General features: G+C 37.9%; 1 protein-coding gene across 2 annotated transcripts in view; it reads right to left on the bottom strand.

The window, feature by feature from the left end:
* Nucleotides 1–16,451, bottom strand: part of Rassf (Ras association family member) — a 246,698-nt gene that overhangs the window by 217,304 nt on the left and 12,943 nt on the right. For both annotated transcript variants that reach the window (XM_090396283.1, XM_090396284.1), the window contains exon 2: nt 8,955–9,049. In XM_090396283.1, the coding sequence (XP_090252409.1) occupies nt 8,955–9,049 (95 nt within the window). The remainder of the gene's footprint in view (nt 1–8,954; nt 9,050–16,451) is intronic.

A 16,451-nucleotide genomic window follows, 5' to 3' on the forward strand; every position in this document is an offset into this window, starting at 1 on the left:
TGGAGAAAACATCACTATCAACAATAACATAGTCAATGAGACTTTTCTTATTCCTTGCCTCTTCTCTCCATGTGAATTTGTACACATTTTTATGTTGGAAAATGGTGTTAGTAATAATCAGTCCATATCCTGAGCAGAAATTCAACAGGTATTTGCCATTATTATTAGCTTTGCTCTTTTCTCCAAATTTTCCCAAAACATTTTTGTATGTCTGACAATCACTTCCTACTCTGCTATTTAGATCCCCAACAAGGACCATCTTTTCCTTTTTCATTGTGTCAGTAGCTTTCTCTAGAGCCTCAAAAAATTTCTCCACTTCTACCTTAGTAGAACCTACTGTGGGACCATAGGCACAAATAAGTCTCATTGTCCAGTTCCCCATTCTGATATTTGCCCAAATCACACTATTTGACACTGCCTGCCATTCAAGAAGATGAGCCTCGTATTTTGTGTTGAATAATATGGCTACGCCTTCTTTTCCTTGATTGTCATTGCCTGAATATAACATTTTGTATTTATTGCTCAGAAAGATCTCACCAGTTTTTATCTTTTTTGTTTCAATCACCCCTATTATGTCAGCCTGGTACTTACCTAATTCCTCAGCTAGCTCCATTTCTTTGCCATTCAGGCTTCTTATGTTGATAGTACCGATCTTTAACTCTGATGATGTTGAGTTGGGGTGTGTTTTCAGATATGTTCCAGTAGCTGACTTGTCGCTGTTCGCTCTGGTTCCCTGGCAAAAAAAATGGGGACCTTGTTTAACCGGGCAACGCCCCAGCCGGTATGAAATTTTGTCATGCTGAACCATCATATTGTATTTTGGTTTAACCAATGGAAATACAATTTCGTCGGCTAAATCCCAAACTGCCACACTATAAAAGGAAGACAATGTGGGATCTGGTATTCTCTACATCTTTCTGTTAGCTGAGTAATAGTTTGAATGTGATCAATTGTGGAAAAGCCTTTTTGAAAACCAGCCTGTTCTTTGCAGCTATTTTCGTTGATAGAGGTTTGTATTCGGTTTAGGATGATTCTGGCGAATATTTTATACGTGTGCGCTAATAGACAGATAGGTCTGTAGTTACTGATGTCATCTTTATTACCTTTTTTATGCAGAATTATGGTCTTTGACGTTTTCCATTCAGCAGGTACTTTCCTTAATTGTATATTTATTATTATTATTATTATTGTTCCGGGAAACTCCAAGGAGTCGACAGACTCATCGAGGGAGGCCCTAACATCATGTCAAGAACAACTATTCAACATTCACACAGTATCTATCATTACCTTGCCTTGAACTCATTCACGGTCGTAGCACCCACAACAGACTCTGGAAGCTTATTCCACTCATTTACCACTCTCCAAGTAAAGAACCTAGCTCTAACACCCTTGTCAACCACGCTCTTGCCCAGCTTCCATGCATCGCCCCTAGTCCTTCCACCACCAGTCATATTTTCAAAAATATCTTCTGGATCAATCTTATAAAAACCCTTCAGTAATTTGAATGTCTCAATCATATCACCCCTCCTTCGCCTATCGTCCAATTTCTGCAACCCACAAATCTTCAACCTATTCTCATAAGGTTCATTCCACAGACCTGCTATCATCTTGGTCACTCGTCTCTGGACCCTCTCCACTTCCTCCCCATCACAAAGAAACCCTGGTGCCCATAACTGGGCAAAGAAGTCCAGATGGGGTTTTATCAAGGCTCGATACAGAGGAACAACAACTTGTTCGTCTCTGCATGTTAAAGTATTTTTCAGAAGCCAAGTGATTTGGTGAGCTGTTTTAGTTACTTTTGCAATGTGCCCCCTAAACTTCAACTCCCTATCCACCAACACTCCCAAATCCCTGGCCTCATCAATCTCCTGGAGTATGGTTCCACCAATGCGATATACTGTTGCTATTCTTTTCATCCCAAAGTGCATAACCTTACACTTTGCCACATTAAATTGACATCCATTTTTCCTAGCCTAGTCCTCCAAACTATCCAAATCATCCTGTAAAATTTTGACATCCTGTGCACTCACAATTGCTCTACCCAACTTTGCATCATCAGCAAACAAGTGAACACTTCCTCTCAGATCCTTTCCAATATCATTGATGAACAAATTGAAAAGCAGTGGTCCAAGAACAGAGCCCTGTGGCACTCCACTAGTCACAAGACGTCTTTTAGACTCCACTCCTGAATAAACCACTCTTTGATATCTCTCCTTCAACCACCCTCCTATCCATCTCACCAACTCTATATCTATACCCATATGCTCCAGTTTACTGATTAGGGTTCCATGTGGTATCCTATCAAAGGCCTTGGCAAGGTCCAGTAGTATCACTGTAAACCCATTACCCCTATTCAGTTCAGCCGTCACTATGTTATAAAACGTGAGCAAGTTACTGAGGCATGATCTACCCTTCACAAAACCATGTTGTCCCCCATACAATATCCCATTTTCATCTATCCAATCCTGTATTCTTTTCTTGACTAATTTCTCTAAGACCTTGACAATGATTCCTGATATGCTAATCGGTCGGTAATTTACAACAGCAGTCTTGGAACCACCTTTATGCAGTGGAACTATTTTCCCCTCTTTCCACCGGCTCGGGACTAACCCAGACCCGAGACTCAAATTAAACAAAATGGTCAAGGGTACTGACAATTCTTTAGCTGCTTCTCGTACAACACGAGCTGGTATACCATCCAATCCACAGATGTATTGACATTGAGGTTATGCAATAGACTACTCACCTCCACTTCATTAACCACAATTCCCGTATAATCTACTGGTTTATTCGTTTCTGCAATGTCACCACCTGGATGATATACTCTTGCAAAGTGCTCACTCAGTAACTCAACTATCTCAACTGATTCAGTTACCTCCCTACCATTGGCATTCTTTAAAATCAATCTGCCATGTACATTTTTCCTTTTACTTGCTACATATCTAAAAAACTGTTTAGGATTCTCTTTAGCCTGCATGGCCAATGTTCTTTCGTAATCCTTTTTTGCTTTTCTTACCACACTCGTCACCCTTCTGGCCTGCGCTTTATACCGTTCATGTGCCTGCCGGTCACCCTTCTCCTTAAATTCCCTCCATAGTTGTTTCTTTTTTTGCAGCTCAAGCTTAATGGTGTTATTCATCCATTTAACCCCTACTTGATTTATTATTCGGACTCTAGGTATACAGTCAGCCATTGCTTCATGCAAGCACTTCTTAACTACCTCCCATGCTCTATCAACTTCTAGTCCTTGCAGTTGTACATGCCATGGCACTGAACCAATCAAACTCCTAAGCTTGTCATACTTTCCAGCCCGATAATTCCACATGTACCCTGTCTTAATTGAAAATTCTACACCTTTAGCCACCTCCCAAGTTAAGACCCTATGATCACTCTCACCAATTGGTGGCAATGTGGTCATATTTGTTACAGCCAAATCCTCAGATGTAATTACTAGGTCAAGCACTCTCTGACCCCTAGTATTTTTCATTACATGCTGTCGCAGATAGTTATCCCTTAATAACCGCATAAAATCCAGTTCCTTCCTTCCGTGTGTCCTCTCCTCACTCCAATCAATGCGACCATAGTTGAAATCTCCCATAATAATCACCCTCCTTCCACCCATTTCTTCTATTTGCTTGTGCATACTGTCACCACCATCTTTTCCATGGTCTATAGCAGCACCCAATTGTATATTTAGTTCTGCTAGCCACAATCTCACACCAAATGGCCTCAAATGTACTCTTTTCTCTATCCTGCAATTCAACTTCTATTCTCCTTGGCTGGAGCTCATCAGCTATCATCAACAATACTCCTCCCCCCATTTTATTCTCTCTGTCATTCCTGAACACACTATACCCATCACATTCAATCCCACTAGTTATATCATCTACAGTCAGCCATGTTTCACTAATACCTATAACCTGTGGTCTGGAAGTGCCAACCATGGCGAAAAACTCTTCCTTCTTGTTCCTAATACTCCTAGTATTAGTGTACATGAATTTAAGACCCCCATTAGCCCCAACCCTACCTTGATGCCTTATATTAACTATCCCACTCAGATTTGTTGTCCTTATTTGCTCTGGCATATTATATTCATTCTTACATTCGACTGCCTCCATAAGGACTGTATATCTACTCCCCCCCACCCTTAACAAATCTAGTTTCCCTGAATTTGCACATCCACTACATTCAGCAACACTTTCTCAAGTCTTCTTACACCATAACCATTCAAATGCAAGCCATCCATCTTATATAGATCCTTTCGCCCATCAAACTCACTCCACACATCCACAAATTCCACACCATTCGTCATACATAACCCACGCATAAAGTCATTCGCAATTATGGCCCTCCTTTTAAACATTTCACTGTCATACCGTGGCAAAAGACTAATCATTCTAACTCTCTCACTCTTTTCTTTTGCTACCTCAAACAATTTATTCAGGTCTTCTATCATTTCCATTTTATCTCCTTTCAAATCATTCGTACCTGCCACAACAATCATTTCTTTCACCCTTTCCTTTTGCTCTCTAATAGACTCAGTTACGTCCTTTATGGTCGCACCAGGTTGGTACGATTTTGTCAAATCCTCTACTAACACACCTCATACTAACGAGTCTCCATACAGCACTCTATCCTTCATTTTGTTCATGTTCACATTCATACGTCTATTTTTCCTGTCATACCTTTTATTATTGGTTGGTTCATTCAGTCTACTTTTGTTCATGCACTCTAGCTGCTGTTTTGCTCTTTCTATCGCACTATTCAACAACGCGATCTCACTCAATGCATCTATCTCATCTTTTTTATTCTCTGAGAAACCATTTATACTATCATTCACACTTTCTACATTCACACTCTCACAATTTTCATGTACAACCTTGCCGTTTCTTGTCATATCCCTATTTCCTTCATTCTGAAGGTTGACAAAAATATTGCACTCACGATCTGAAATACACTTCAATTCCTCATTCTCCCTACATTTTCTACACACATTCAATCCTTTATTATCATCTGACCGCACTCCGCAAAGCGTACATTTCACAGCTAGTACACTGACTCATTTCTTTTATAGTACCGTTCTTTGATAAGGATGGCGAACCTTCATTACTGGCCGCCATTTTCCTTCGCACAGGTGCCATACTTATTTGCAACATGTTTTGTCAAATTATACGTTATAACACACCAAAAACAGACGCACGAAAATATGCAAGGCAAACAAAACAAAACTACACAATATTAAGTAATTTGTATCGATAACTGAAAATGATACTTATCTTATTTGGAGCTTGCACGAACACTACACATTACGAATTCATCTAGCGGCAACTTCCCGACATAGATTATGTTATAAAACACTTTAGTACACTAACCACGCTAATAAAGCTCCAATAATATACCAAAATTACACACTTAAGTCCATTACATTGAATCCAAAACATCAATAAATCAACAAAAATCACAAATCTCTCAGGAGCTCTCCGATAGCACGTCCGTTCACCAGCTAGCCTCGACACCAATCTTGGGTAAATCTTTCTGGGTAAATATATTGGGTAAATCTTTCTGCTAGAGCTTTAAAGAGTATTTGTCAACCCATTTTTAATTCATCAGATTTTATACCATCAATTCCTTTTGATTGGTCATTTTTCATATGGTGGATAGTCATTTTTATTTCTTCGGGTAGGACAGATGGTATTTCCAAATTTTCCTAATTTTCGTCTGGTACTGGGGCTGTGATTACTTGTTTAGATGAGTAAAGGTTCTCATAAAACGATTTTACTATTTTTTCCATTTCACCTGTTTGTGTGTCTGTTCCCTTGATTATCTATGAAGGCTGACGGTAGTGGTTGCTTTAGATTTATTTCTCTTTCTACTTTTTTTAGGCTACTGCAGAGCCTAGCTGTTTCTGCCAATTTGTTGTTCTATATATGTTATAGTCATTTTTGATATTCTGTCTCAGTTGTTTACAAATAATTTTATATTCTAGACTATCTTTTCCTGTATCTTTCAGTATTCTTCTTTTCTTCAATAGTTCTATTGTTCTTGCTGATAGGCATCCCCTGGTCTTAGGAGGAAGTTCATGTGAGATTCTTTCTTTGCAGTTCATTAATTGATTGTAAAAGTTTGTTAAATCTTTGTTGATGTTTTTTTTTAAATCCCAGTTGGTTTCTTCCACCTTTTTTCTAAATTCTTCTGGGTTTATCTGTTTTGAGCATTTTTTTATGGTTGGACTGTGTTCGTATGCATTCTTCATTTTTTTATGTATTTTGAGGGTGGCTCTTATTGAACTGTGGTCTGAATGAATGTTGCAGTAAGTTTTCCCAATGACTTTGACATTTTTTATTATTCTTTTGCAATCTGACTATGAAGCTAAAATAAAATGAATATTGAGATTAATCAAATTGCGAACATAGATGAAGCGCCTCTAACTTTTGATGTTCATTCAAATCGGACAGTAGATTCAAAAGGCACCGAATCAATAGTGATCAAAACAACAGGTCACGAAAAAACTCACTACACCGTAGTTTTAGCTTGTTACGACAGAACAAAACTACCCCCCCCATGTTAATCTTCAAGAGGAAAACGTTACCGAGAGATGAAATTCCTCATGGCATTTTTATCCATGTTCAAGATAAAGGCTGGATGAACGAAACAGGAATGAAATTATGGATACAAAAGATATGGACAAAACGTCCAGGTGCATTGTTTAAAAAGCCTGCGATGTTAGTGTGGGATCAATTCAGAGTGCATAAAACAGAATCAACCAAGAAGCTTCTAAAAGAAATGAATACAGAATTAGCTGTCATTCCTGGAGGCCTTACAAGTCAATTACATCCCTTAGATGGATCTATTAATAAACCATTCAAAAATTTTATGTGGGAAGAGCGGAACAAATGAATGGCAAAGCCAAATCACGATGTTACAGCAACAGGACGTATGAAACGGCCAACAATTTCAGAAGTATGTACATGGGTGAAAAATTCATGGGAAGCTGTGAAAGAAGAGATGATTATAAAGTCATTTAAGAAATGCAGGATAAGTAATGCGATGGATGGTAATGAAGATGACGCAGTTTTTGAAGGGAGTGACAACAATAGTTCAGATGAAAGTAATACGGTGACATTAACAAGAAGAGTGATAGTACCGAGAGTGAAGTTGAACTGAATATTGCTAATACAAATGATTGTAACAATAAATAAAAATTAAGTAAGAATTTGTAAATATCTTTTTTTTTTTTTTTTTAAGTTAAGGGATATTATCCCATATTGTTTCTTAGCCGAATAAGAAACTCAAAGAGTTTCATGCCGAATATAGAAACTATATAAAGTTCGGCGATTCCAAGCATAAGCAAATACCTGGATAGTGCAGCAACCGACCCTTGAAAGTAGTGCAAGCTGAAGCAACTCGTAGAAAGGTGTGGAGCAAGATCCGATCACTATTCTTGATATTTACCCATAATGTAAACTTAACTCCTAGGAGCTGTATTATTGTTCAACATTATGAGAGAAGGTCACTACCCAGACCGGTTTCGACCTTTTCTGAGGTCTCATCAGTGAGTAGGCAGACCTACTTAATACCAAGTTTGTAGCGAACAAAACGTACATCCCTTCTATGAGAATTGCCAAGAGGTGTCCTATTAAATTACTAATTATAATGAAGAGCCAAAGGCTTCAATTCAGCGACATGAACATATTTAAGTTAAGGTATATTATCCCATATTGTTTCTTAGCCGAATAAGAAACTCAAAGAGTTTCATGCCGAATATAGAAACTATATAAAGTTTGGCGATTCCAAGCGTAAACAAATACCTGGATAGTGCAAGCTGAGGCAACTCATAGAAAGGGTGGAGCAAGCTCTGATCACTATTCTTGATATTTACCCATAATGTGAACTTAACTCCTAGGAGCTGTATTACTGTTCAACATTATGAGAGAAGGTCACTACCCAGACCAGTTTCGACCGAATTGAAGCCTTTGGCTCTTCATTATAATTAGTAATTTAATAGGACACCTCTTGGCAATTCTCATAGAAGGGATGTAAGTTCTGTTCGCTACAAACTTGGTATTAACTAGGTCTACCTACTCACTGATGAGACCTCAAAAAAGGTCGAAACCGGTCTGGGTAGTGACCTTCTCTCATAATGTTGAACAATAATACAGCTCCTAGGAGTTAAGTTCACATTATGGGTAAATATCAAGAATAGTGATCGGAGCTTTCTCCACCCTTTCTATGAGTTGCCTCAGCTTGCATTACCTTCAAGGGTCAGTTGCTGCTCTATCCAGGTATTTGCTTACGCTTGGAATCACCAAACTTTATATAGTTTCTATATTCGGCATGAAACTCTTTGAGTTTCTTATTCGGCTAAGAAACAATATGGGATAATATCCCTTAACTTAAATATGTTCATGTTGCCGAATTGAAGCCTTTAGCTCTTCATTATAATTTGTAAATATCTTTATATAATAAAATATTTTTTTCTAAAAATCGTGAGACATCCATGAATATACCTAAAGAAGAAGAATAAGGAAGAAACAAAACAAGTTTCTTCTTTATGCCTTCTTAGGAGTGATTGGTAAAAGAGATTTAGTCATACTTTAACTAACTCATCCTCTTCTAGTCATCAAGCATTTAGGGAAGTTTTTTGGTGCTAAAAAAGGCAGAAGATAGTATGGTACTTGAATGTGCTCGAAGGCCTTATTAAGATATGAAATGTAACTCCCATCAAAATGCACTCTACATATCAATAGCAACAATCCAAATATCGACTTTTCAATGTTATTTCTAATGGGTGAGTGCCATAAGGATGATGAGCTGTAGATCAAGAGAGACCAAGTGAACACTAATTAGATGAGTTGCATCCAAAGTTATCTAGAAGATGAACTAATACAGCATTTAATGCACTATGTATTAAGAACAAGTTTTCTCACAAGTGTTTTATATAGAGGTTTACATACCTCAGCATGTTGTCCAGGGTTCAGTCTCTTGCCACACTCTTCACATCTGAGGCATTCAGGATGCCAGTCATAACCCAAAGATGTCTTTCTTTCTGCTAATATAAAGGAAGAAGCACACCAATTAATGCTTTTCAAATAAAGTTTAGAGAATAGAATATATATATATATATATTTTTTTTTTTATATTTTCAAAATAACTTTGCCTGTAACAAGAAAACATTATTCTGCCAGCAAATGGTCTTTTAAGAAACCGTCTTCTTGTTTTTATCCTTTACAAGTATGAGCAAACAAAAGTTTATATGGGGAGTAACATCATGAGTAGTCCACTTGTGTATGTACAGAAGCAGATGACTTTACATCAAATTTCCCTCATATCCCATAGCATGTAAACACACAATGGGTCACTACTCAGACCAGCTTCAACCCTTACTGAGATCTTGATGAGTGGGAGATAGACCCTATTCTATTTAAGTATTATTCACTTTCTAACCAAGAGGAAAAAAAAAAACTTGCTACAACTATCTTATATCCAGCATATTTTAATAATATGTGATAACATTTTGTTACTTGGATATGAAAAATATGGCTCCAGCATTATACCTTCAGAGATATAACTACCACTGATGAGATTTCAATAAAGATCAAAATAAGTCTACATAGTGATGATCCTTCTCATAGGTCATGAAAACATACACATCCAAAAGAAAGATGCTATGCATTATACGATACTAAGTCAACAATGTGGTTATTGCCTCTACAAGCAAATGGACTAGTCATGATGTTACTTCACATGCAAACTTTTGTTTGCTCATGCTTAGGTAAAAGATAAAAACAAGAATACAATTTCTTCAAGTATAGTTTACTTACTTTCTAACCAAGTGAGGAAACAAAACATGCTACGACTATCTCTTAGAGTATTTTATTAATATGAGATACATCATTTTGGCACTTCAATATGGAAAATATGACCTCTGCACTGATTTTATTTCCTCTCTCCCTTTTTTTAAAGGTCATCCAGGGAATACATACTCTGAGTAGGATTGGTTTCCGCTGGCCAGTCATTGGTTTAAACTTAGCTACTACATGATAACAGGCCAGGTCTGACACAGTGTATTCAAAGTTCAGTGCAAGTTAAGCATACTGTAAATTACGAGGGTGGTCTGGAAAGTTCTCAGCCTCGGCCATAGATGGACACTACCAGGAAGATTTTTTTTTCTAAGTTGGTACATCTGTCATACGCATCCATGTGATATTGCAAGTCATTCTATCAAGTAGGTTTTATACAGCTGTCTGAAGCAAAAGTGTTCTCTGCATCAATTGACATGGATAAAATTGAGTATTGTGTGGTAATAAAATTCTTTGTAAAAGAAGGTTCAATGCCAAAAGAAATTCATTCAAAGTTCATAAAAGTTTATGGGCACTCTTCTCCTTCGTTTTCGACAAATAAGAAATGGGCTGCCGAGTTTAAACGTGGCCGTACCAGCCTTGAAGGTGATCCACATGAAGGACATCCAAAAAGTATAACACCACCAGAAATCATTGATCAAGTGCACGGTATGGTATTGGATGACCGGCGAGTCAAAGCGCGTGAAATTGCTGAGACTATAGGCATTTCAAAAGAATGTGTAGGATATATTTTGCATGAAGAATTGCAAATGAAAACGCTTTGCGCAAGATGGGTGCCACGCTTGCTCACAGCAGATCAAAAACAAACTTGCATGAAAATCTCTGAACAGTGCTTGGAGCATTTTAACAAGAATAAAACTGATTTGTGCAATGATTTATTACTATTGATGAGACTTGGATTCACCATTACATGCCAGAATCCAAACAGCAGTCAAAACAGTGGACAGAAGCTGGTTGTTCAGCACCAAAGAAGACAAAGTTGTTTCCATCAGCAGGAAAGGTCATGGCATTGGTGTTTTGGGATGCTAAAGGAATTGTTTATTAGTGATCTTGAAAAGGTTAAAACAATAACCGGGAAATATTATTCCGATCTTTTAATCAGACTAGATGAAAACATTTGTGAGAAAAGATCCGGTTTGCAGAAGAAAAAAATCATTCTTCATCGGGACAATGCACCTGCCCACAAAGCTATTTTGGCAATGGGAAAATTAAGGGATCTGCATTATGAATTGTTGGAACATCCATCCTATTTCCCAGATTTGTCTCCTTCTGACTTCTATCTCTTCCCCAAACTAAATCTCTTCCTCGCTGGTCAACGTTTTTCTTCGAATCAAGAAAAACCTTGAATCAAAATACCCCTGTACATGATTGCATCTGTAGAGGGGTATTCTGCAGATCTTACTGAGAACCACTACAGGGACAGGATAATGGCACTGGAGCTTTGCTGGAATAAATGTATTAGTCTTAAGGGAGATTATGTTGAAAAATAAAAATAATTTCGAAATTATAAATTCGTTTTTCATTGTTAGGCTGAGAACTTTTCAGACCACCCTCGTATACTTGACTAGAAACTGTCTTTTTGATTTTATTCTTTACTTAAGTGTGAGCATACAAAAGCTTGCATGTGGGTTTTTTCCAAATACTGCATAAAGATGAGGCTCATCACTTTCAAATCTCACTGACCAGATCACAGCAATCCAAATGTGGATGATTAGGCCATTATACAATGGAACCACCATGACCCTTTTATCTCTGCTTGCGAATGTCTTTCTCAGTACTGCCTAATTTCAGTTTTCAGTTCAAAAAACCTTGAAATTGGACTGTTGTGTGTTTATTTCCCATAGTTGACAGAAAATTTCACACATTTTAGTTGATAATGCTAACCTATGGCTGTAACATGCCTGCAAATGCTTGTATCACTACACTGATTTTTTATGTAGCTACAAGGCTGTGCTAACATTAATTACAACAGTGCAAGTAAGAAGTTTATTGGATGATATGCAAATTAATTAAAATTTGCAAGATATTCATTAATTGAGCGAACCCACTGCCATCTACTGGCATCGATAAGTGTTGCAACATTAAATCCAAGTATACTATCTATTGCTGTGTTCTGTATCAATCACTATGTCAAATAATGCAATAAGTAACGAATATTGCTTAAATATGCACTACGTGCTCAGATTCACAGCATTTTTGTGAAAAACTCGAAACTGCACTTCGCTGCTAAAGTTATTTTTTCGTGTTTTCAGTTCAAAAAAATCTTGAAATTGGACCAAATGTGTGTGCTTATTTCTTATAGTTGAACAGAAAATTTCACACATTTCAGCTCACAATGCTATTCTATGGGCTGTAATGTGCCTGCAACTACTCGTATCACTACATTGATTTTTATGTAGCTACATGGGAACTATAAAGATGAGGCTCACACTTTCAAATCTCAGTGACTAGATCACAGCACAGCAATCCAAATGTGGTCTGATTAGACCATTACACAATGAAACCACCATGACCCTTTTATCTCTGCTGGTGAATGTCTTTCTCAGTACTGCAGCAATCCATCCTCTAGATTGCTTTCATATTTGCAATATGACCTCTGATTTTCAATTTTCAATCAACCATGCCAAGATCCCATGTCTCCTCCATTTTCTTCAGTACAGTCATTCATTCATTTATTAATCCATCTTGCAATTTATTCAAGACTAAATACAAGAAAGATGTTGCGTGATTTTTCTTGCCATTGATCATATGCACAAAAACTGGCGAATCGGCATATAAATTTCTTGTGAAACTGAATCGGCCTTTATTCTGTCCACTGTGCCTCCCTTCAGTAAAACTTCCTGAACTTAGGAAAATCCACTGAAAGCCTTGAGTAGCACTTTGTTGCTATCATGAAACATTATTAAATTAAATGAAGTCAAGCTACAATAGATCCACGATCAGCATCTTAATGAAAAATCATCTGCCATCAATATCAACCTGCTCTGTAGTCTCATTGTGTTGACGATATGAGACTCAATCAAGGCTGAAAAGAAAATTAAATAAAATAACAAAAAAAAACTGCCATTATCCTAAACTTCCAGAACAAAAATGACAAATTGCTGAAGGAAAAAATCACCAAATTAACTGAAAGATCTACTTTCTGTTACATAAAAATCACCAGATACTGCTTTGGACCTATGAGCAAAAGAATGGGATGAACTTCCTGCAAAATACCAACTGGTGAAAGTAACCTGTGACACACTGATGAATGTATCAGAACTAATGGCAGTTGTGAACAATCCCAAAGTCATTTCTCTCCAATTGCAGATATGAGCTTGGCCTGACCAAGCTCCTATGTGGTCAGCCAGTATAAACAAGGATAACAACTTTGCCAACAACTAGAAGAAAACAACAAAGCAGATATTAAGTGTCGACTAAAAAAGAGGAATACTAGTGAGGAAACTGAACACTACTAATAGCCGACTTGAAAACAAAAGCAAAGGAAACAGGTATGATCCACTTGGTCAACAACAATCCCCACAGAGACTTTCAGAGCAACTTTAAAGTATGTATGGTCTCAGTTCCAACTTCAATAGTGTCCACTTCCACCTCCAGCCTGCAAAACCTCACCTGCTTTTCCTGACAAAATTTCAGCCTATCCATCTGAACTTCCCCAAGCACAACTCATTTTGGCTCAATTGCAGAATTTGTGCATATATATATATATATATATATATATATACTCTGACATACCATACTAGAGAGCATTCAAGTTAGAATCTCCCAATTACAATCTACTTGGACTAAAAATCTCACTGTCCCACTATGACAAATTCATATGCTGTCTATCTCTCTCTCTCCCAACCAATCCAAACTTCTCAGCTTTCTTTCATTGAAAGTCTATGTCCTTTGGTCCGACTTACCTAAAAATGAGGTTATGTCCCTCAGCAATTTGAACATTCAAAATATCAACTGGTTTTCCTTCTCCAATTGCACAGACCAAGCAGGTAGAGACACAGAGGCATTTGCCATTGCAAATGATGTTACACAAATTGTTCACAAGTACCAGGTAACTCCAATCACTCTGGACCTCTTTTGCACCAGTGATCCCTCCAAATATATTGAAAATTGTATCTCCCTTAGGTAATTTAAACTGCAACCTTATACTCATCTCTTCCAACCACCAAGCAACACCCACATAACCAAGAATCTAGTGGCATTATAAGAATGCTAAGTGGGATGAATTCCAAGATTTCTATGGCCTTGGTTGAATTATTGTCTTCAGCCTTCCAATTAAAGTGCATGCACTGAAGTCATCCTCTCCAGTATGGAAGCATATATTCCTCATTCCATGCTACCATCCTCTGAGTAAGTGTTGGTTCTTTAAAAGATGTACAAATGAAGAACCAAGCATACTGCAAATGGTTGTCATCAAGTACACCTTCCCTCACTGCTTACAAAGTCCAAAACAGCTGCAAGAAGCAGGAAATTTGCATCACAAATGGCAGTCATGCTTTTGGTCTCTTGTCAAAGGTTGGCCATAACTTTTTCCAACACAGTTTCCACTGCTACAGCACCCAGATGGGTCTATTGTATTATCACCCACAGAAAGATACCTCTGGTACACATCCTCCAACCATTCCAACTACACAACCCAATGTTTCCTCCAATCTTTTATCAGAAAGTGCTCTGAAAAATACTGTCCAAATAAAATACCAAAAAATCTCTTGGCCTTGACTATATTCCTCCAAATGTCCTGAAGATGTACACTCCAGAGTTGACTCATGTTTTTGTCACATCTTTATGCTCTTGTACTCCATTGGTATCTATCTACCTTATACCCTGGAAATTAGCTCATATCCAACCTATTCCCAAGGATAATGATAAATCCTTACTATCAAACAACTGCCAATGTCTGTCTCTCTATCTCTCTCTCTCAGATCTCAATCCTCTCTAAAGTAATGGAGAGAACCATTGACAACCAGCTCCTACAATACCTTGTTAGTAGCATAGGAGCTGGTACTCAACTAATAAACAACTACCAGCACAGATTCCAACAATGCAATTCAACAAGGGATCTACCTACTCACTTATGTCACTTCTCTGGACAATTACCATGAAAAAAGTTTTGCAAATCCCAAGTTGTTACACTTGATATTTCCAGGGATTTCAAATGGCTATGGGACAATAGCCTGTTAAGTATGCTCCCATCATTTGGTCTGTCCCATGACTTCTGCAACTGAGTTGCCAGTTTACTCACTAGACGGACATTGCACGTGCTTGTGCATAGCTCCCTATCTTTTAATTAAGCAATTAATGCTGGGCTTCCACAAGGTTCTATCCTGTTTCTAAATATCAAAGACCTGATCCAGTTGACCATAATCCAATACAGTTTTGCTGATGACAGTACTCTACATTACTCCTCCTCGCTTGACAAACCCTGTACCACGCAAACCACCACAACCCACAGGGCAACAACCTCTGCAATCCTAAATTCTGATCTCCAAACCATTCTTCAATGGGATTCGGATAACCTTGTCAATTTCAATCTTGGCACAAACACATTGTAACTATTGCTTTGTCAGCATCCAAAAAATTAGGATTCCTCTTTTGCTCAAGGCATTACTTTACCTCTGAATAGCTACTAACCCTGTACAAATCACACAAATCTACACATCCATCTAGTACTGCTCACAGATCTGGGGTGGTACCCCAAGGGCTCTCTAAACATACTCAATGCAATAAAGAGTAATCAGACTGATTAATGACCCATCTCTTACCAACTACACTTGCATGGGTGTTTAGTATCTACTGTATGCATCTTCTATAAATATTTCCATGGCAAATGTTCATCAGAACTAGTATCAATAATCCTCTCTCCTCTCTTTTGTCTGCTAAATCCACTAATACACAGGTAACTGCCACCCAAAAACCCCTTCACAGTCCAACTCTATACTTACAAAACAAGTTGCTTTTTCTCCTCTTCCATTCCTGCTGCTGCTATACTTTGGAACAGTCTCATCTTCTCCAATGTGTTTTCCAAAGAATACACAATGCATAGGACTTCAGATATAATGTGAACAAGTTCCTCCTTTTCCAGATCTCTTCCCATACATGATACTATAGGTTGATCAACCAACTTCTCATACACGAGAAGTTGGTTGATAAAAATAATAATAATAATAATAAAAGCTGCATATCTTCCTGCAACATAGTGACAATATCACTGACAAGGGATACATACACTGCTTTGAAAGAAGTCAATGGACACCCCATGAGTAAGGTGTATCATGCAATGTAACAAGTCACAGTAGTTAGTACAAACTGTAGGAATATGATGCTCCCAAGTCAGTGTCCAGAAGAAATGGCAGCTAGAAGGGAACTGATGGAGTTTGAAAGAGACATTGTGATAGGATGCCATGTTACAGGCCTATCTGTTTAGCAAATTGTTGACAAGCAGCGATACCACACTGAGATGGAAGCACAGGGAATCAACTGCAAGTGCTACTCACAGTGGACAAACCACTACACTCACCAAACATGACTGTAAGGTGCTATGTAGGATAATATGTAACAACTGCCATTCATTGGCCAGCATGTTACTTGCAG

The sequence above is a fragment of the Typopeltis vanoorti genome, chromosome 8 (assembly GCF_054136105.1).
Source record: "Typopeltis vanoorti isolate ZY-2024b chromosome 8, IOZ_Tvanoo_1.0, whole genome shotgun sequence".
Taxonomy (NCBI): Eukaryota; Metazoa; Arthropoda; class Arachnida; order Uropygi; family Thelyphonidae; genus Typopeltis; species Typopeltis vanoorti.